This window comes from Bombus impatiens, unplaced genomic scaffold (assembly GCF_000188095.3).
Source record: "Bombus impatiens unplaced genomic scaffold, BIMP_2.2 scf_0418, whole genome shotgun sequence".
Classification (NCBI taxonomy): domain Eukaryota; kingdom Metazoa; phylum Arthropoda; class Insecta; order Hymenoptera; family Apidae; genus Bombus; species Bombus impatiens.
The window spans coordinates 496,920-518,543 of NT_176837.1; the positions used below are offsets into that span (position 1 = coordinate 496,920).

At 26.6% G+C, this 21,624-nt stretch overlaps 3 protein-coding genes across 5 annotated transcripts; 2 read left to right on the forward strand and 1 right to left on the reverse strand.

Moving 5' to 3' along the window:
- The first annotated feature begins 724 nt into the window (after positions 1–724).
- On the forward strand, positions 725–3,614 carry LOC100747100 (clathrin light chain). Of its 2 annotated transcripts, XM_003490321.4 has the most exons (7): positions 725–884; positions 1,371–1,529; positions 1,731–1,817; positions 1,897–1,986; positions 2,070–2,181; positions 2,389–2,400; positions 3,232–3,614. In XM_003490321.4, exons 2-7 carry the CDS (start codon positions 1,376–1,378, stop codon positions 3,410–3,412), a joined length of 636 nt encoding a protein of 211 aa, XP_003490369.1. In that variant the 5' UTR covers positions 725–884; positions 1,371–1,375; the 3' UTR covers positions 3,413–3,614. The 2 variants fall into 2 exon arrangements, with proteins under 2 accessions (XP_003490369.1, XP_012242195.1); XM_012386772.3 differs by lacking the exon at positions 2,389–2,400.
- A 132-nt stretch (positions 3,615–3,746) lies between these two features.
- On the reverse strand, positions 3,747–7,565 carry LOC100746144 (ankyrin repeat and LEM domain-containing protein 2). The gene is made up of 10 exons (XM_003490313.4): positions 7,107–7,565; positions 6,679–7,010; positions 6,277–6,585; positions 5,999–6,151; positions 5,706–5,932; positions 5,464–5,611; positions 4,556–4,691; positions 4,361–4,466; positions 4,126–4,254; positions 3,747–3,981 (listed from the first exon to the last, which is right to left on the reverse strand). Exons 1-10 carry the CDS (start codon positions 7,231–7,233, stop codon positions 3,933–3,935), a joined length of 1,716 nt encoding a protein of 571 aa, XP_003490361.1. The 5' UTR covers positions 7,234–7,565; the 3' UTR covers positions 3,747–3,932.
- A 1,246-nt stretch (positions 7,566–8,811) lies between these two features.
- Positions 8,812–20,542, forward strand: LOC100747930 (1-acylglycerol-3-phosphate O-acyltransferase Pnpla3). 2 transcript variants are annotated; one of them, XM_003490328.4, is made up of 13 exons: positions 8,812–9,297; positions 15,762–15,874; positions 16,045–16,164; positions 16,258–16,446; positions 16,595–16,678; positions 16,948–17,124; positions 17,201–17,376; positions 17,933–18,043; positions 18,593–18,747; positions 19,392–19,479; positions 19,560–19,653; positions 19,730–19,928; positions 20,003–20,542. In XM_003490328.4, the coding sequence occupies exons 1-13, from the start codon at positions 9,138–9,140 to the stop codon at positions 20,191–20,193; spliced, it is 1,857 nt and encodes a 618-aa protein (XP_003490376.1). In that variant the 5' UTR covers positions 8,812–9,137; the 3' UTR covers positions 20,194–20,542. The 2 variants fall into 2 exon arrangements, with proteins under 2 accessions (XP_003490376.1, XP_003490377.1); XM_003490329.4 differs by lacking the exon at positions 17,933–18,043 and having other exon boundaries at positions 8,815–9,297.
- The last annotated feature ends 1,082 nt before the right edge of the window (positions 20,543–21,624 follow it).

The following is a 21,624-nucleotide window of genomic DNA, read 5'->3' on the forward strand; positions in this document are numbered from 1 at the left end:
GGTGTAACCAACAAAAGTAATGTTATTAATCACTTTCTATTGTACATACATTTCATAGATCATGCTATTTTAAAGACATTTCTGTTTATACATACACGTACATTTACAGATAAATTTTCATTTTAAAACATACATTATACGAATGTTCATATGGATACTTTCGTTAAATATTAAAAATATATATCATATTTTATGCATGATCTCTGAGCAAAACAAAAGTATTCAAGTGTTTGATACACTATGCGTGTCTATAATGTTCATATTAAAAAGGGATATACACATAATTTTGTTTTTTTTGTTGTATTTCGATTATAATATTGAATGTTTTAATTATAATATTTACGATATATATAAAGATACATCTCATACGATAATTGTGTAATGTTTTTAAAAAGACATGACGAAATCAAATTGTTATGATACATACTTTGAATTACAAACTTTGAAAACAAATTAAGCAGGAAGTTAATAGTTAAATAGCAATATTCAATGTTAAAACGTTTAGACAAATTTAAACAAGAAACTTTGAAATAGGTGTTTCAGTAGAATATTTTTTTTCATATGCTATGACAAGAAGAATTAGGTTATTACTAATATTATTCATAAAATAAACGATGTTATTAATTTCACATATTATGACATGTGTTTTTTTAAATACATAAAACATTTTAGTATTCTTAAAGATACTCTCTTCATATTATTGATGTTGGTAGTACTGATTTCTCTTGCTTAGCCATTATATTTAATTGTGCGCATGTGTGCGTTGTGCTCTAAACTAGTATTGACGTTGACAATTTGCAGTTGATATTTAATAGAAATCAAACGAAAAGACAGTTGTGGGAGTTTCCCGAGATAAAAATTACACATTCCATAATATTATTGAGGTATAATATTTGATTCAACATTTTCTTACGTTTATCATTAAATAAATATTCTCATTTTATTTCGCATATTATACTCAATATTTTCGATTTTATACAATTTAATCATATCTTAAATGAATAAATACATGCTTTTAGGTTACTTTTACTTATGTTTTTTGATGGATAAACAAATTTATTTATAGGATTTTAATTTAACCTATAAAATGAGTAATATATATTATATTGATTTGAAAGTTAATGTATTATAATATTAATTAATAAATAATTAATAAATAAAATGAAAGTGAAAAATGTTAATATAATAATAAGTAGTTAATATAATAGTAACAGTAATGTATATTTGTCTCTTATAAAATTGATTGACTGAATGTTAAACAATAAATGTATGAGAATTTTGTATAAAATAAAAGTTTATATTCATAGGGTTTTTTTTATATTTAAAGATATTAATACAAAGTTTGTCAATTTGTTTGATATTCTTATTAGACAAAATGGATATGGCATTTGGTGACAACTTTGTCAATGAGCAAGAAGTAGATCCAGTGGCAGAATTTGTAGCAAGAGAACAGGATCAGTTGGCAGGGCTTGAAAATGAAATTCCACCAGTTGCTATGTCTGCTCCTACAATGGCATCTAATATAGATGGTAGTTAAATTCAATATATGTATAAGTAGAAGAAAAGTTATCATTTTATTGTCTTTTGTAATATTTGATTTAATATCGACAAAATGTTTCATTTTTATACTGTATATTAATATACACATAATGAAACAAATCACTATAAATTACAAATATATTTTTATTTGGGTAATTCTAATTAATTATCCCAAACTTTAAAAATTTAAGTTGGCCCAGGTGGTGATGCTGAAGGTAGTTTTGAAATAATAGATGCAATTGGACAACCTTCTGAAACACAAGCACCTCCAGTAATAGGTAAACCATATTTTATTGCTTTTTTATTAAATCATGTATAACTTATTATGGGATGTTATATTTTTAAAAATATTTTCAGAAACTGCTCCCAAGCCTCCACCTGTAAAGGAAGAACCTGAAAAAATACGAAAATGGAGAGAAGAACAAAAAACTAGACTAGAAGAAAAAGGTAAATATCTTCTTTTAGCTAGATTCCATTATATAACATTCATAATTTTAATATTTAATTATTGTTATATGTAATTTATTTAGATGCAGAAGAAGAGAAGAAAAAGGAAGAATGGAAAGAAGCTGCAAGAAAAGAATTAGAAGAATGGTATAAACATCATGCAGAAGCTATTAGTAAAACAAAAACTACAAACAGGTAATATTTAAAATTGCCATTTATCCCTCTCTTTTAATTTATTTAATTTTGTTTTATTTTATATATTTTCAATATGTTTTTTATAAATATAACTTTTAATCGCATATCTGTAGATGCAATTAAAAGTCTTATTCTGTATAAAATTATAAATATTTTATTTAAAATATGTACTACATACAATTATATTATTTTCATTCTGCTTCTTAGGGAATCTGCCAAGTAAGTTATACTATATTTTTTTGCATGTATAATTGCATTGCATTGCTGTATAATATAGCTTGCTTATTCACTTTATAAAGCAACTTGCAGAATGGTATCGGAAATATTTTCATATATGTTAGCTGCTTTTTTGTAATAATTCGTATATTTTGTGCTTGATGCAATTATACTTGAGATCTCATTGTTTCAAATCATATCATATGTAAGCCACACATTTATTGACTTTAATTACATTAGAAATTATCATAAAGATACATGTTAAAACATTATAATATTTTATAATTTTTATATCGTTATATTTTGACATAAATGTTACAACAATTAAATTTTAACAATTTCATTATCAAATATATTAAAATGTTTCAAACGTATAAATACTATAGGAATTATTCATTTCTATATTGTATGTATACATTATATAACATCAAATTACCATATCTCTTATGGTAATTTAAAGTATGGTAAAGTTATCTAACTTGTTTATCTAAGAACGGATACAAAAATATAAACGTTTCCTCTTTATTTACGATTTTCAATTTCATAGATAGAATTATATGAAATATTTGTATCAATTTTCGTTACGTAGGTTATAACTTTCGTGATACATTTTATCAGAAACGAAAACAAGAAACAAAAAGCATATCTTCATATGAATAAAAATTACAAAAAAAATTTCGAATTTGCGTCGCTGCACACATTATATGTAAGAAACGAAAATAAAATTATTCAATACATATACTGCAATGTCATTAGTGCATTTAATGTTCAAGTATTGTCGCATTTCAATTTTTATACGTTGTAACTTATGTAATATAATGGATTTATCTCTAGGAACGCAGAAAAACAATTCGTAGCAGAAGCTGATGAAGTGGAACCAGGAACTGAATGGGAACGCATTGCAAAACTTTGCGACTTTAATCCCAAATCTTCCCGCACTTCAAAAGATGTTTCTCGAATGCGTTCAATTATTTTGCAATTGAAGCAAACTCCACCAGCTCCAGTCAGTCTTTGATTAAATTAATAATTTGGTATGGATTATAGATATATGCATATATATATACACACATACACTCACATATGTATGTATAAATATATTATGAAACAAAAGAAAAGTGTATGCAAGTTATAATAATATCATTTGAAAGAAAGATCATATATGGTCTGTTAAGAAAAAATGTAATATTATTGTGAATAAAGATTACTGATAGCAAGTACGTGCATAAATATTAAATTTAAAAAATTAAATGTGTAACGTAATTACTAATGTCGTTATATATAAAGATATACATAATAACGCCCTTACATATATAAATTTAACGATAAATGGTAGTTTACAAAACAATATATAAAATTTTCATAAATTATTTTAATCATATATAAAATTTTATGAAAATATATCGCTTTTTAGTACACTTAAAATAAGTTTTGAAGTATATTAATGTTATTTAACAAATAACTCTTATTGTGTGTAATATAAAAATTTTTTATAGTTTTAGTTTTTACATCGTTTAACATCTTGATATCTCACATATCTAAAAATTCATAATCAATTTTCTTCTAATTCCCCTTATGCTATTTTTTCTGAAAATAACAACAAATTAGATTGTATTAATAATTAATACCTATGTAATTAGAAAAATAACAAATTATAATTTGTATTATATTATTGTAAAAAATATAATATTAGTTACTTCTTACAAGTATAGAAAGATAAAAGATCGATACCTATGTAAATCACGCTTCATAGCAAGTTGCATGTCATGTTGCCAACGATATATGTTTGGATATGTAATGGAATTAAGTGATGTTGATACTGCATTATAAACAGCATGATCTAACTTTGTTGGCACTGGCCTATAAAATAATAAATAACGGAAATATATATGTATAGTAATTATAATGTGTTTATATAAAATAGTTATTTTGCTAAAACAATATTTATTTTCATGTGATATTTTACCCTTCTAGAAATGTCCCATGTCCTTCCTCTGCATTTTGCATTTCATCATCTGAATTATCTACCGTTAATTTTGGTGATGATGGCGGTGTAAAAAATTCTAGTTCATCTAAAGAAAAAAATAAAACGTCATATTTATAGATACTTTTTATTGCATACTTTAATATGAATTTTGATTATAAAGCATTCTAGACTTACCTACATTATTTTGTTCTTCACCATTTGATGTAAGCAATGACCATGATTGTAATTTATTATATAAGTAATCTATTTCATCAATTTGCGATTTCGTTTGTGAATTTTCGTTTGAATTAATTAGGTTCTCATTTGATGTCTGTGAAAAAATTATGTAAGAAGTATAATAATTTTTAATGAATGTTTGTTACATCGGGCGATACTCAACCTAGACCAAATATATAAAATGGTCATAAAACCAATCTGGACATACGGAATAGCACTATGGGGAACAGCAGCAATGAGCCACATAACCAAAATAGAGGCAATGCAATCTAAAATACTCAGAACAATAGCAAACGCGCCATGGTACGTTAGAAACGAGGACATTCAGAAAGACCTGAGAATACCAACGGTCAAGGAGGAGATTAACAGATGTGCAAGAAGGTACAGAAAAAGAATAGCAACGCACCCGAACTGGCTGGCAGCGGAAACGGTCGGCGCATCAAACATAAAAAGAAGATTAAAAAGGAAACACCCAACAGATCTCACAAAGGACATAACCTAACATACAAACACTCACCACTGTTACGTCGGGCGACACTCTACCTAGACCAAGCCATACACTATGGGCCAGATGGGAACCAGATGTCCGCTCATCCTTATTGCGTCTTAAAGACCCATTATAAATCTCAGTAATTTGCTAGACAATAATCTACAGAAAATGATTTAGAAACAAAGATATTTGTTCGACCTGAAGGACCTTAGCTGGCAAATTACTGAGATTTATGATGAGTCCTTAAGACTATTGAGGGTACGCAATAAGGATGAGCGGACATCTGGTTCCCATCTGACCTGCGGTGTATGGCCTGGTCTAGGTAGAGTGTCGCCCGACGTAACAGTGTTAAAAATTCAATGAATATTTGTTGTACCTGGTTATGATGAAGTAACTGATTCTGAAATTTATGTTCTAAATATTTTTCAAGTTTTATTAAACCTTCCTTAGTACGAAAATCTGCAAAATCGTTTAAAAATAGCCAATATTCCTTCCATGATACTTGGTACTCTTCTGCCAAGTCTCTAAAAATTAAATTGTAAATTAAATTGGGTTTGTAATTCTCTTTTTTAATCTTTAATGATTATGATAAATCTTAAAATTTACTATGAAATATACCTTCCAACTCGTTCAAGTCCCTTTTCTACATCTTGTAATCTTAAAGCTAAATTATTAGTGGGACTATCTATAGCATTAGATTCATCATCAGTTTTTTTAATAGGAGTCATACGAAGACGCGGTGGCGTTTTCCACTTTTTTCTAAATTCTAATGCCCGAGATTTTGTCATTGGTCCAGCAAACGCACGTACTTCTAAACGTGGACTAATTGGATCGGTATTTAAACTCTACAAAAATATTATCCACATAAAATATTATAGACATACAATATAAATTGAAATATTGTAACATACCAAAAGATTAGTAGGAGAGAAAGGTTCCCCAATCACAGGTTGTAATGTATTATCATCTGATCTTAATACAGGTACATAATACTGATCTTCTAGTAGCAAACGTATTTCTTTTTTTAATCCTTCATCTTCTTGACATGTTCTAGTACAAATTATCTGTAATATTAACACAAACTAAATTAACATATATTATAGTGGTAATTACAAAAATATATAGAAAATAATAAAAGATTATAAATCAAAAGCAATAATAGAAAAGTTTTAAATATTTTATTACGTACATCTATTGGTAGTTGTTTATATTTATTTGGTAATGTCTTTATACAACATGGATATGAAACAAGAATTCGAACTACATTTTTTAAACCAAATTTGACTGCAAAGTGTAATGGAGTTTCATTTAATCCCTTGTCAGGTGTGTTTAAATATAAATCTAACATAATTTGTGCACGATCCACATAACTCTTGCATTCATCACCATAAAGTAACTTTATGAAGTCTGTGTTTCCAACAGTGTTTAATATTAACTCACACATATCAGGTCTGTCTGCCCTAACTGCAATATGTAATGCATTATAACGGCATCCTTCCTATAATAAGTAATAATGAAAAAATATAGCATTATACATGCATATTAGATAATTTATACCTTTCTTAAACATGATTATAAATTATAAACTCACTTGCAGAATTGCAGGTGTATCTCCACTACCAATTAAGTAACGCGGATTTCCCCATACTGTAGTTTTTACAGCATATAAATCTCCATCTTTAATTAATTTTTTAAAACATATCAGATCTTGAGATCGTGGAGCTTTAAAATTATTTGATTTTTCTTCCACTACAGGTACAGTTGCATTTATTAAGGTACTATTCACATAATTTGATTTTTCAAAGCCAGTTTGAGCATACTCTTCAGCTTCTGATCTTTTTTTAAATGATTTCAGACGACCAGTTTTAAATTCTTTAATTACTTTTAAAGCTTCTGCTTTGTCTTGATAAACTCGAATATTTTCTATAATAATTAAATGTGAATTATTTACTTCATTCAAATAATAGTTGCAAGATTATAAAAAAATAACAAGATAACTCTTTATTTTTATATATTTACCTTTAATACTGTTCTCTATTGAAGAATCAATGTTTTCTTCAGGTATGTATACTGCATGATAAATTATTTCATTTGATACATTGGAATTTCCATGAATCCCATGTAATGTTTGTACGTTTTCATCCATTGTATTCAACTTTGTTTTTCTCTTAAATTATTTTAAGTCATATAGTCATTTATTGGTTATATCGTTATATGTCATATACGAAAATGTCAAAAAACATACACTGAAACTGGAACTGCTTAAATTTAATGTGATATTTATAATTCGGTATGCAATTTCTCTTGTCTTTTCTCCTCTCTCTTTTTTTTTCTAATCGGAAAATTTCATGTACTATTAATGTCTTCTTCCTTTGTAATACGTAGTTTGTTTTAAAATCTATATTGTAATTTTTAACAGTTAGTTAAAATTTATATGGTTTTTAAATATCAAATAATTGGTATTAATTTTGAAATTTATTTTTATAAAGTATCTTATTTAATATATAAAAAGCTATAATAAAATACACCAAGCATCTTTTATCAAACATAAATTTTCAAGAAACAAAATAGGAAACATATATGGTATGCCAAGTAAATTCAAGGTTAAACTTAATTTTCAAGATAATGTACAATTAAGCCGTAATTTAAGAAGCGTTTACATTAAAAATGCTATATTTATGAAATCAATATAATTCATAATATAAAGTATAACTTTCTTACGCAAAATAGAAAATGCTTAAAAACCGTATCAATTCATAATCAACTGTTATTTACAAAACGAACCAATCCTAAATGAAGTCTAAATGGTTGACCAATTACAAGACCAATTACAATTTAACCAAGTACAAGATAAAATAAAATTTTATTTATAATATTTTGACTATTTACTTTTAAATAATACTAAAATTAACTTAAATATAAATCTAGTAACACCATTTGTTTAATACATACATTAATTAATAGCATTCGTGAGAGAAATTTCTTCTTTGATAATAATCATTTTCAAATCTATATTTTTCATTGATTACCAAAACAAACTAGGAAGTATCTGATTATGATTTTACAGTTTCATAACATAAAATTCCATAAGTCATTTAACTGTTAATAAGAAATATTGGGCTGGCAACTATTTGCCATTGGGTGGTATTGACAAAATCCGCAATCACTTAGTTGCCAACCCAATACATTCTCTCATATTATAATATTTCTTATATTATTATATTTATATATTAAATTAGTATTGTTATATTATTATAATATATTATTATAATATTCTTATAATAAATTCTTATAATATTCTTATAATATTCTCTTGTACCATGGACTTTATTCAGATCAATTATTTATTATATTCATTAGATTAATACAAATAAAAATTCTATTTTTGTCAATTAAATTCTATATTTATACGTAAAAATTGAAAAATTGCTAATAATTGCATAACATAAATGCAATATTTAAAAAAATATATAAGAAAGAATATTTTATATAAAAAAGGACATTAATTGTCATTTCAGTAAATTTTATTTACATTAAATAATCATAATACGATTTGTCAAACATTATTTATTAAATGAGCATGAACGCATTTTAAGACAATCATATTGTTGGGAAAACACGTGCACCTGTAGAAATATGTATTACACATTGAATGAGTTTAAGAACGCTGAGTGGGCGGGGCTATCACCACACCATTGGGATGTGATTAAAATCGACCAATCAGGAACTTGGCAAGTATTTACAAACCGTACGTCATCAAATGTGTATTATCTCTCTGGCTGTTTGTAACATCATGTATTTTTTTTTTCAATCGTATTCAAGATTAGACTCAAGAGTTTCGGGAGACTATTGTTGCTGCTGCAAAGGACTACTAATAGTTGAAACGCGGACGTCGTGCGAAGTACGTCGTTCATACTGTCTTTCTTTATGTGCGATGTTCATAGTGCCGAAGAAAGGGAATCAGTATTTTTTATTTATCATATGATTATCCTTGACAATCGATCTAAACGAATTAACAATAAACGACATAAAGTATAAGAGAATTCCGAAATGAATTTATCGTTTGCTGGTTGCGGTTTCCTTGGTATTTACCATGTTGGTGTAGCAGTGTGCTTTAAGAAATACGCTCCACATTTACTTTTGGATAAGATTAGTGGTGCATCGGCTGGTGCTATCGCTGCTTGTTGTCTTCTTTGTGATTTACCCCTCGGTAAGTGAACTCCTTTGTTTATATATATCTACCAGATATATAGTATCTTAAATAATTAGTTTTTTTCAATGTTATGGTTCGATTTATTGACTTTCTGATATTACACGATCTTACGTTTTGTATCCATTGCGCGCATGTTAAACAAATTGTCCCGGTGGCTCCGGTGATTTCACGCTGTAATTAAACCGTAAATATCTTTATTCACTCCTTTAATATAAAATATGACGATGTTGCAACTCAATATATACTTAAGGTTATGTTCATGTGCTGTTAATGTAAAAAATATAGCTGTCAAAATTGACTTTCATCAGTTTTTATATTTCCTAAATAAATCTTAAATAACGATTATAAATTTTAACATTTTTCAAGCATCATTACTAATTTGTTATATAGACCATATAAATGATATTCTTTTTACTTATGTGAATAAATGATATAAAATTTATAAAACGTAATTATTGTAATTATATTTTAAAATCTCAAAATCCTTATTTCACTATATGCAGCTAAATATAATTTATTTCACTTCTGCTTGTCTCTATATTACATTTCCTATTGTTTATAAAATTTCAAAATTATTGATAGAAGCTGTATGAACTTGGTAATGCTGGAAATGAATCTCATAATTAGGTCAAGCATAGAATAAGCAAATGGGAAGTAGTAACAAGAACACTTATCAAATGCTTTTCTTTGTAGTAAGCCTGAGAATAAATATACAATATAATAGAAGCAATTATAACAGGCATATTGGCATTAGTTATTGCGCATTACTGAAAATTTTTTATTGTAATAAAAACTTATCACTTTGTGTAAAAGAGAAGTATTTTTTATTTTAGTAAATCTCACAATGGTAAAATATTTTATCAAATATTTTTAAGCTGGAATATAAAAGTAATTTCATTTAATCTTCTAATCAAAACATTGCAATAATTTCTCAAAAAATTTACTCAAAAAATTTATAAGATGAAGATTTATAATTGGTGATAAATATCAAAATAATCGTTTGAAAAACTATATAAATGTTGTTAAAAAGTACTCTCTGAAGATTTTTAATATAAATGGGGAATAAATATGTAAACGCACAGAATATATAGACTGCGAAAATTCTTAATCGTTTCGTATGTATATATATCCGCTTATAAATTCACTGTTGTGTTTACATCCTATCTTGTAGTACAGTACCATGGCCAACTAGAAATCCGATGCTTTCGTAATACATAATATTTCGTAATAATAATAAATACCTGATAACGCATAGTTAAATATTTACGATTAGTATTACATAGTTGTTGAAACATTTTAAATAATAAGAACAACAAACATGGTACGAATAAAATGTATTATAATTTTATATATCCTTTGGAAATGTTTTGGAATAAGTATGTATTACGTGGAACATTTTTTATAGACGATACGGGTACAAATATGTTTTACATATAGAGTCATTAAAACATATACGTCTTGTGACATATACGTAATATACATAAAATGCTAATATATTTCTTTTTTTTTTATTTAGTTGTTTACATTCACAATTTGTCCAATTTGGACATTTGGTAGAATTTTTTGGCTGTTTGATTATCATGTGGGTGGCTACCCCCAGCGGGGTACCACTTTCGTGTTTATTAGATTATATCCTTTGTGAGATCTGTTGGGTGTTTCCTTTTTAATCTTCTTTTTATGTTTGATGCGCCGACCGTTTCCGCTGCCAGTCGGTTCGGGTGCGTTGCTAATCTTTCTTTTTACCTTCTTACTCATCTGCTAATCTCCTTGTCCTTTGGCATTCCCAGGTCTTTCCGAATATCCTCGTTTCTAACGTACCATGGGATGTTTACTATTGTTCTAAGAATTTTAGTTTGCATAGTCTCTATTTTGCTTATATGGCTCATTGCTGCTGTTCCCCATAGTGGTATTCCGTAGGTTTTATGATCGTTTTGTATATTTTTAATTTATTTTTGTGCTTAATTTGGATTTTCGACTTGTTAGCCAATAAATGCTAATATATGTGCGAAAGATTTATATGAAATATCCAATGTTAAAATGGAGAAAGATTAATTTGGTTCACACACATATTACATAGTTTACGTTTTATGTGTTTACATCTTTAATTTCAAAAATATTTACCAGTTATTTGATTAAATTTCATTTCCTTCAATACACATCACATATTTATTTATCAAATTAACAATATCGCCTGATATCTTTCTAGCGTCATTACTTCCGTATCACTCTATATGGAATTATAATACATATAGCGATAACAGATCAAAGACATAGTTATACATATACAAATCAGTCTCGATATTAATAAGTTAATATTAAATCGCAAAAAGATAGATGGTATTTGTTTCGAAACGGTGATTCAAATATGTATGTGTATTATTGTATACTATTACTATACATGTAGCAATCAGTCTTATCAAATTCCATTGTTAATATGCTTCTTTAATAAATGAATCCAACATTTTCGAAAAAATTATTTATTCATATTTTGAATTTTCTCAATATAGATCTTTTATGTGTAATGTATATATGCAATCAAGCATTAAATATTATTTTGATTACAATATATGATTTTTAATTAAAGTAACATTTAATGTTCATTCATATGTATTTAAAGAATCAGTATTAAATAACTCGATCATATTGAAAATATTAATTAAGTCAATCACAATTTATATGTATATATGCTCGTAATTTTAATGTATGATAATTTTATTACTGATACTTATGCATGACAGCATTCTATAATCACGTGTATAATCTATGACGTAAACGTTTTCACAATGTTATCCTACCGAAAAGACACATTTAAGGTCGTTTCCAGATTAATGCAACTACTATATAACACGTATATTAAATATACATGAATACGTTTGTAATAAGCGATAAGTGATGCAGCTACGAAGCATTTAAAACAATATACATACATATCCTGGAAACGAAACATGTTCGACAGCTAGTGCATAATACATATTTAACACTTCAGATACAGAGAAATAATGAAATATTGGTTCGTATACCTAGAATAAGAGTATAGCTACAGAGTAAATTAAGAAATGATTGTAATTCTGTACTATTTGTGATAGGTATACTACTTTTTCAATATTCTTATATGAATATGTAATGCGGACTTTTATTCATCTATGGAAAATTTGAAGATGTGACAATACATAGAATATACGAAAATATGTAAAATATGCAAAACGTAGTACTTATTATAATCTTTATTAAGGAAAACAATTATGTACTTCAGTCCCATTTTTTTACGATATTTATATATTAAGGTTATTATTGAAAAAAATTAGTACATCTATTCAACTTATATAACTACATGGTCTCTAAGATGCATATTTACTATATTTGTTATATAAACTGTAACATGTCATTCATGTTTAGAAAAAATGGAAATTTTTAAATTAACTGTAAGAAATATACACGCGTGGTATGCAAACAGCTCGATAATATCAATTATTTCCATTATTCAGGATTTTTGTTATCGCGAAAAAAATGGTTAAAGTCTAATTAATATCAGCAAATACAGACGAGTAATTTGATATGAGGATTGAACGCGGCTGGTAATCTAAAACTGCGTCGAAATTTAAAAAAACAATGACCTATTATTCTTGTTCTTTTTTATGCTAAGATAATCGATATGTCGATGATATATCTCGATAAATTTTTTATGAAGAAAAATCAAGACATTTATTCTAAAACGAATGAAAGAATGTTTTTCTTTAAAGAATAACATCTTTTAGTTAAAAAGATTATTGTAGTTTCTCTCATTAAAAATGCCAATTATCAAAGCGTCATGATTTAAGTGTCCTAGTCAGAAAATAAACTATTCCCTTCTGGTATTGATAACATCAATACCATGCAACATGTTAAGCAAACAAAGGAATGTTTGTTTTTGTAGAAAGGCAATGCCAATTCATACGATAAAAGATAAGGCTATATATATGAATATATATATATATATGATTACTATATGATTCCTATATATATATATATATGAATACATAAGAATTGACCACTCTATTTTACAAAATAATGCTAATCCACGGAATCCGTGAAATTGATGCGGCTGCATCTATTTTCATTAATCACGCAAAATTATATTTATGTTATAAAATATCGAACTATCTTTTATATTATGATCTCTCTCACAATCTCTCTTTCATGTTACGATGTTAGAGATTTTAACCAGGTAGTTCGTAGTAAGAATCGCTCCAAACTTTACATTGTGAATCAGCAGCTTAAAGAATTTGTTTTTCTTCGTATAGGAGTATTTAAGGGCTCTATTCAGCATTGCCAGAGGGTATTTTTTAGTATTCCCAGAAGGTTTTGTAATCGTGTAATAAATCGTTTTCCTTTCTATCCTTCTATAACTCTAATGCACTTTACAATTTGTCCAAGAAGGATATTTGGTAAATTGTTTTAGTAGTGTTTTGAATATTTATCATGTAGATGCTTTCTTTTTGGTAGCTTTCCAGAGTGAATAGTTCATGTCTTCATTGGGTGATAATTTCATTATGTATTCGTGAAACTCTATATTGCAATGATTTGGGATTAATTGTTCTTCTTTAATGATGGCGTTTAATCTGCTTTTGTTGAGCTGTGTTTTATGTTTTTGCCAACTACTTTTCGATTTACGTTTAAACTTAATTTTCTGCAATGTATAAGCCGGGAAGGATAGATAATTTCTATCATTTTCTACTGGTTTGGTGGCTATTCAACTTGAGGTATCTAGAGGTATATTATTATTCATTTAGCTTCTAGGTATTTTTTAAATTGAGCCTAATTAGTGCTATTGTTGTATAGGTGATTTGTTACGTTTGTGTACATTGGTTTGGATGGGAGGTCTATAAGAATCGTATAGCTTGTTCTAACATTTCATCTGCGGTGTGTTAGTTTGTAATCCCCATAATTTATGCTTGACATTATAATCCCTAGCAGCAATAAATTTATTCCCTAATGATTTTAAAAAGTTTTCATACTGGTGTATCGTTATTGGTGTAATAAATCATAGATTTCAAACTGGACATTTTTCCGAATTTTATAGGTTTAAGGTCTTTACTTCGTAAGATTTTCTTATCGTGTTGCCCTTGCCGATCTAAGATACATTTGATAATAATTTATCTGTAGCCTCTGAAGAGTTATCAGCAATGTCAAATATTTTATAGTTCGAATTGAATAGAACTTTCTCAATCTATTATATTTCTGTTCTCTTTTTGCAATAACTTAATATAAGGATCTTTTATTGTCGTTTTTAATCCTATCTGTTGGCATGATAATCACATTCTATCTACCTATAATAGAAATGTTCACTTTTAGTTATTATCTTGCATTCAACGTTTCGTGCATAGATAAAAATTATGTTTACTTTATTTTCACGATTTCTAGATGAGATATTAAATGTTTAATGTTATGAACAATTTTAAATGGTAATTTTCAGGAACATAGTATAATGAGTTTATAAAAAGTGAAAAAAGTGAAAATTATAACATTGCCGGATAAGAATTTATCATATTTTTGTCCATTTTTTTAATCATTAAGTCATTAACCAAATAGTATACTTTTAAACGAACTGTAACTGCGATCATGTAATAAATGTAGGAAGTATGTCTAACTTTGAAACTGTAAGATAATTTAGGTAGATTCAACGTTGTATAATGGAAGTATAATGTAAAACGATAGTAGAAGTTATGAAATTCTACATACAATCTGTATTCATTATGAGGCTTCATAGCGTTAAATCGTATAAATTGGCTGATGTATTAATGCTAAATAAATATGCAAAAATATCGATTTTATATTCTTATAATATTAGTTAATTCATAATATAAATTCATTCATTTTTCTGACCCTATATACATATATTTTTTCACAGCTTATAAATGAACACACCCTATAGATATAATTTTGCGTGTATTTATATTTGTGATATAGGGATATGTATATATCACAATCAATTTAATCTTGATATAATTGAAGTATATTGTAAATTCGGGATAAGATAAATACATCAGTGGTATTTGCTTCTTATTTACGTCAGGTATAAAAATATACTAAATTTATCTCGAAAAATATGTTAAGTTAATGTAATAAAAACTTCTAAGGATTTTTGAAAAAAATAAAAAAATGTGTAAATATGAAGCTGTAAGTGAAAATATCAAGAACAACTCAAAGTTTCTTATTTTTCCTATCTTATAATTGAACAAAACAATTTATAGCTTTTTCCCATTTTATGATGGAAAAAGACAAATAAATGATCTGTTTTTAACTACATCAGATTGCATAGATCGCTATATACGATTTAAATGAAATTTCTACTTAAACGGAGTTTATGCAAGTAAATCTTAATATAATTAATTTTTAATTAATGAGATTTATTTCTATAATTTACTTTAAGTTATTCCTAGTTATTGTTCCCTATAATAATTATAAGCACACATTTTTTATAGGAGAGATCACAAGTAACGTATTACGCGTTGCGCGTGAAGCACGACAACGAACTCTTGGTCCATTTAGTCCATCATTTAATGTACAGGAGATATTGTTAGAAAGTTTACAGAAGGTACATATCATTAACTATAATTTAAAATGAATATAAATATTCGAATTTTGCAAAAATAACATATATAGTATTTACACTTTTAAAGTTATTAAATACAGCAATAGACATTTCTAAGATGAACTCTTGTTGTTAATATTTTAATATATAACGAAATATTATCCTTGTTCCAGCATCTGCCTAATGATGCTCATATTCGTGTTAGCGGCAAGCTTCACGTTTCCTTAACAAGAGTATACGACGGAAGAAATGTAATTGTTTCACAATTCTCGTCTAAGGAAGATTTATTGCAGGTAAAACAATATTCATGTTAAAATTCATATAATTTATATAACTAAAAATTTATATAAATTTAAGTTTGTAATATTGAAACTTTTCTTTTATAGGCATTATTGGCTAGTGCATTTGTCCCAATTTTTTCTGGTCTCTTACCACCAAGATTTCATGGTGTTAGATATATGGATGGTGGTTTTAGTGATAATCTTCCTACACTTGATGAAAATACTATTACAATTAGTCCTTTTTGTGGGGAAAGTGATATTTGCCCTAGAGATGTTTCTTCCCAACTTTTCCATGTAAGTTACTTATGATTATTCAGATAATTTACGAAATATTTAAATTGAATAAATAACTGTTCTTGCTAAGATTAAATTACTAGATTACTAAAGAATAGATTACTAAATCGTATGTAAAATATAATAAATGAACATTTATAATTAATAGGTCAATCTTGCCAATACAAGTATTGAGCTTTCAAGACAAAATATATATAGGTTTGCAAGAATACTTTTCCCACCAAATCTAGAGGTAAGTTTATATGAAGTACTTGTAACATAGAGAGGATATTAAAGAAATAAAATAACATAGATAAGATAACATAAAAAGGATATTAAGAAATAAAAATTAACAAAATTATATAGATAGGATTTAAACATTAATATCATAAAGAGCTTTAATATTATTAAATATAACCAGTTATATTAGTTATTAGTTATAACTAGTTATAAATATTACCAGTTATATAGTTTTATATTAATATTATTAAATATATTATAAATATATAATTGCCTTTACAGATGCTCTCAAACATGTGTAAACAAGGTTTTGATGATGCATTAAGATTTCTTCACCGCAATAATTTACTTAATTGTACCCGATGTTTAGCTGTACAGTCCACATTTGTAGTCTCAGAAACTCTTGATGATAACATGGATTATGATCCTGAATGCCTAGAATGTAAAATGCATAGACAGGTATAACTTTAATATGTACAGTGTAAGTTACAATAAGAATATTTTTTATACATAAATGTACACATATATTTTGTAGGAAGCGCTAGTATCTAATTTACCTGAAACAGTTATGACCATATTTCAAGATGCAATTGATTCTGCTAATAAAGGTCTCATTAATTGGTTATTTAAACATCGAAGTGTAAAACTTTTATCATTACTTAGTCTACCATGTACACTGCCAGCAGATGTAGTATATGCAACTTTCACAAAGTAAGTATATTATTATGCATTGCATCATTTGTTTTTTTCTTTTTGACGAATCTTTTATTTTTAAAATAATTAATATATATATTACATTTGTAATGTTTACATAATTTGATTAAGTTGTGTGTATCAATGGAATAAGAAACTAATATGCATGATATATTGCTTGTTTAAAACTGCATGCTACTAAAGTAATAGTGTAATTAAAATGATTTATAATTAAATTAAAAATTAATAATATATATAAATACAGACTTGTTGTTGTAGTAAAATTAGTAAGTATATTCATATCTTTTCTATCTATTAACTAATGCTGGTTATTAATTTTTATGGTTAGTTATCATTAGAAATCGGATTTATGTTTTCAACCTTTCAACTTCACTCTATGTAATATTACTTTAAAATCATATTTACATTAAAATTCCCGTAATCATCCAAATTGATAAAATATAACTTAATTTGTCTCATATTCTAATTGTCTGATTGAATGAATTTTTTTTTTATTTATTTGATATTGTGATTATGTATAATATCATATTTAACATTATGCATGTGGTCATAGTCTGATTGGTAACAAGATAGAAAGTCACACCTTGGAATACAATATAATTGGCAATATTCTTCATACATCTCCACAAATGTCATGTGCTAGACATAATATGACATCTTCTTGGTAAGCTTTGCATTTCTTATGTATTGCTATATAAAATGTCTTATATATTATCTGAACATACAATTATGAAAAATGAAATTGGAAAATACATAAATTGAAAATACTTACTATAAATAGAATTCTTATTACTTTGAATAAGAATTTTATAAAGTTTCATTCCATATATTCACATATAATGCATTATTATTTTAGATCTCTTTAAATATAATAAATGTATATATATATATATATATATATATATATATATATATAAATTTTTCTAGTTAAGTATGATATTTCTCAAACTTAATGTCTAGTACTAAGTGCCACAGACTATTAAATGTCAGTTAGACATTACATACATGGTTCAAGCAAATAGAATTTTTTATATTTATATATAATATATGTTTTAAATTGTGAAAAAGTTATTTAAGTTATTTATTTAAATTATTTACATTTAATGTCAAAAATCTTAACTTTCTGCTTCTGTAACTTATTCTTTTTACTATGCGTATACTTTCTTAGTTTCATAACAGTTGTCTATGAATTAATATTTTATTTTATTTTCAGGTTTATTTTGAATGTGCCTAAATTGCGAAGGAACCTATTAGAATTAAGAACATTTTTATTAAAAGAATTATGTATGCTATTTCCTAAAATCAATGCCTATTACCAAGTGCCACAGACTATTAAATGTCAGTTAGACATTACAGAATATGGCTCAAGTAAATAGAATTTTGTTTATTTTTTGTACTAATTATAAAAAATAACATTTTCTTGTATATTAATCTTTCTCATTTTTTAGACATATATGATATGGAAGTAGCAGACAAGACTGATTAAACCAGTTAAGTATGATATTTCTCAAACTTAATGTCTAGTACTAAGTGCCACAGACTATTAAATGTCAGTTAGACATTACATACATGGTTCAAGCAAATAGAATTTTTTATATTTATATATAATATATGTTTTAAATTGTGAAAAAGTTATTTAAGTTATTTATTTAAATTATTTACATTTAATGTCAAAAATCTTAACTTTCTGCTTCTGTAACTTATTCTTTTTACTATGCGTATACTTTCTTAGTTTCATAACAGTTGTCTATGAATTAATATTTTATTTTATTTTCAGGTTTATTTTGAATGTGCCTAAATTGCGAAGGAACCTATTAGAATTAAGAACATTTTTATTAAAAGAATTATGTATGCTATTTCCTAAAATCAATGCCTATTACCAAGTGCCACAGACTATTAAATGTCAGTTAGACATTACAGAATATGGCTCAAGTAAATAGAATTTTGTTTATTTTTTGTACTAATTATAAAAAATAACATTTTCTTGTATATTAATCTTTCTCATTTTTTAGACATATATGATATGGAAGTAGCAGACAAGACTGATAATTTATATAAAAATAAGAAAAATCTAAATTTGACATTACAATACAATGAATTGTAAGTTTATAAATCTTAATAGTATTTTAAAACTTTTTAATTAATAAATGATATTTCTTATTTTAACTTATATCTTTCAGACAACCATGGGAGGATAATAGTAATACGTCAAATTGTGTTATAAATATGTCCAATCTTTCAACTGTTGATGATACTTTTGAAAATATTCTTCAGGTAAACTACGAACATTTATTAATGATTATATATAATCAATATCAATACAATGTAAATTTTCTTCTTAAATATATAGGTAACTTCTGAGCAAGAAGCTGTAATGGCATATTATTACATGGATGATAATAACAAAGTGCAAGTGACAGAGATATTTGACGTTACAGACTCCGATTCACATGCAATGTTATCTATAGAAGAAATTGAAAATAATACAAAATTACAATTTGATGAATGGGATACACCCACATGGTTATCTCAACACACCCTCAATGATAGTAAGTTATTTTAAATACTGATTATTGTATATATATTATATAAATAGATTACACATGAAATATTTATCTTTTAGCTGTAACAGAATCTCTATATACTGATGCAGATCAACAAAGCATAGAAAATTTATCAGAAATGTCTTTAGAAGATGATATTTTGGGTGTGTTAAATACATCTTCTGATCCAGAGAGTGAATGGGAAATAAGTAAAAATTTACAAACAACAAGAGCTTCCAACCCACCAATTTTCCAATCAGAAATGGATTAACAATGATTAAAGATTTAAAGTAAAATAGATTTTTTCTTATGATAATTGATATAGACAATGAGTATCATCATTATCTATAGTCAATTATATTATCAGGTATGCATATTTTTGTAGTCAATAATGTTGGTGATATTATAGAGAGAAATAGTATCAGTGTGCTCAATATTGATAATTTTTTATAACATTTGAAGAAGTAAAGAGTATGGATGAAAACACTTATTAAACAAGAGCAGTCTGTGTTATGCACTGATAAGTATAAGATGCAACACAAGTAACCATATAAAAATGTGATATATATATATATAAGAAGTATCTTCAACAGAGCATACGCAGTATTTTATTATTAATGTATCATGGTAAAAAACATTTAACATCATTATTAAATACTTGTAAATCAAGTATGAGTAGATCTCCAAGAAAGAGGCTGACTATGATGGAAATGCACATCATAAAAGATATTTATTCGGATTTTATGTTGAGTATTGTTAGAAGTTTCATATGTTAACCATAATGCTTTTACACTCCTCGTCAAAAAGATAACCCAGGTATGCGATCTTTAATTTCTCAATGACGCGTGTAAACGTTTTTCGTTTGTAACGTATAATATAAAAACATTATGAGCATGAGAATATGCGGTTCGTTGAAAATAATTAAAAATATTATGAGGTTTAGTGTGTGACAAAAAAAATTGTTTTATTTTAAGAACGAAATGATAACACACTCTGTTAATATGTTTAGAAATTGCTCAGTAGTTCATGATCTATCAACGAGTAAAGATTATAGTACAATGTTATATAAATTTGTAAAGGACGCGGAAAGAGATTAAACGAGTCTGAAAAAAAGAAATTCTTGAACTAAAACAGCAACAGTTATCAGTAACAAAAATATCGAAAATAATAAGAAGAAGTCGTAAAGTAATACACAATTTCTTTAAAAATGTTGAAGATTATAGCAAAAAGAAAAGTACTGGTCGACCGTCATCGTTATCTGATCGTGATAAGCGAGCAATCTTGCGCGTAGCTTCCAACTCGCAGTTAACAACGAAGCAAATAATGGAAAAATCTAATGTTAGCGCCAGTGTTTCAAGTGTTCGTCGAGTTCTACTATCTTCTTAGTGCCAGTATTTCAAGTGTTCGTCGAGTTTTATTATCCTGCAAAGATATTAAGAGGCTAAGATTGAAAAAGAAACCTTCGTTAATAACGAAACACAAAATAGAATGTTTACGCTTTGCAAAAGAAAGAATGCATTGGAAAAAGAAATGGAGAATTTTTAGATGAAAAAGATTCAACTTGGATGGTTCTGATGGGTTCAAATATTATTTTCGTGACATAAGAAAAGAGACAATGTCAGTAATTCGACGACAAATAGAAGAAGGCAGCGTGATGGTTTCGGCCGGTATTGGTTATTTTGGCAAGACAAGTATCAAGTTC

What these genes read in the sequence shown, in the direction of transcription:
- LOC100747100 (XM_003490321.4), top strand. Translation starts at nt 1,376, where the DNA reads ATGGATATGGCATTTGGTGACAACTTTGTCAATGAGCAAGAAGTAGAT. An exon ending in ACAAGCACCTCCAGTAATAG is followed by an intron (nt 1,818 to 1,896) that starts GTAAACCATATT and finishes AAATATTTTCAG; the next exon opens with AAACTGCTCCCAAGCCTCCA. An exon ending in AACTAGACTAGAAGAAAAAG is followed by an intron (nt 1,987 to 2,069) that starts GTAAATATCTTC and finishes TAATTTATTTAG; the next exon opens with ATGCAGAAGAAGAGAAGAAA.
- LOC100746144 (XM_003490313.4), bottom strand. Translation starts at nt 7,233, where the DNA reads ATGGATGAAAACGTACAAACATTACATGGGATTCATGGAAATTCCAAT. An exon ending in AGTTACTTCATCATAACCAG is followed by an intron (nt 4,692 to 5,463) that starts GTACAACAAATA and finishes ATTTTTTCACAG; the next exon opens with ACATCAAATGAGAACCTAAT. An exon ending in TGAAGAACAAAATAATGTAG is followed by an intron (nt 4,467 to 4,555) that starts GTAAGTCTAGAA and finishes TTTTTTCTTTAG; the next exon opens with ATGAACTAGAATTTTTTACA.
- LOC100747930 (XM_003490328.4), top strand. Translation starts at nt 9,138, where the DNA reads ATGAATTTATCGTTTGCTGGTTGCGGTTTCCTTGGTATTTACCATGTT. An exon ending in TCTTTGTGATTTACCCCTCG is followed by an intron (nt 9,298 to 15,761) that starts GTAAGTGAACTC and finishes CATTTTTTATAG; the next exon opens with GAGAGATCACAAGTAACGTA. An exon ending in AATGTAAAATGCATAGACAG is followed by an intron (nt 17,125 to 17,200) that starts GTATAACTTTAA and finishes TATATTTTGTAG; the next exon opens with GAAGCGCTAGTATCTAATTT.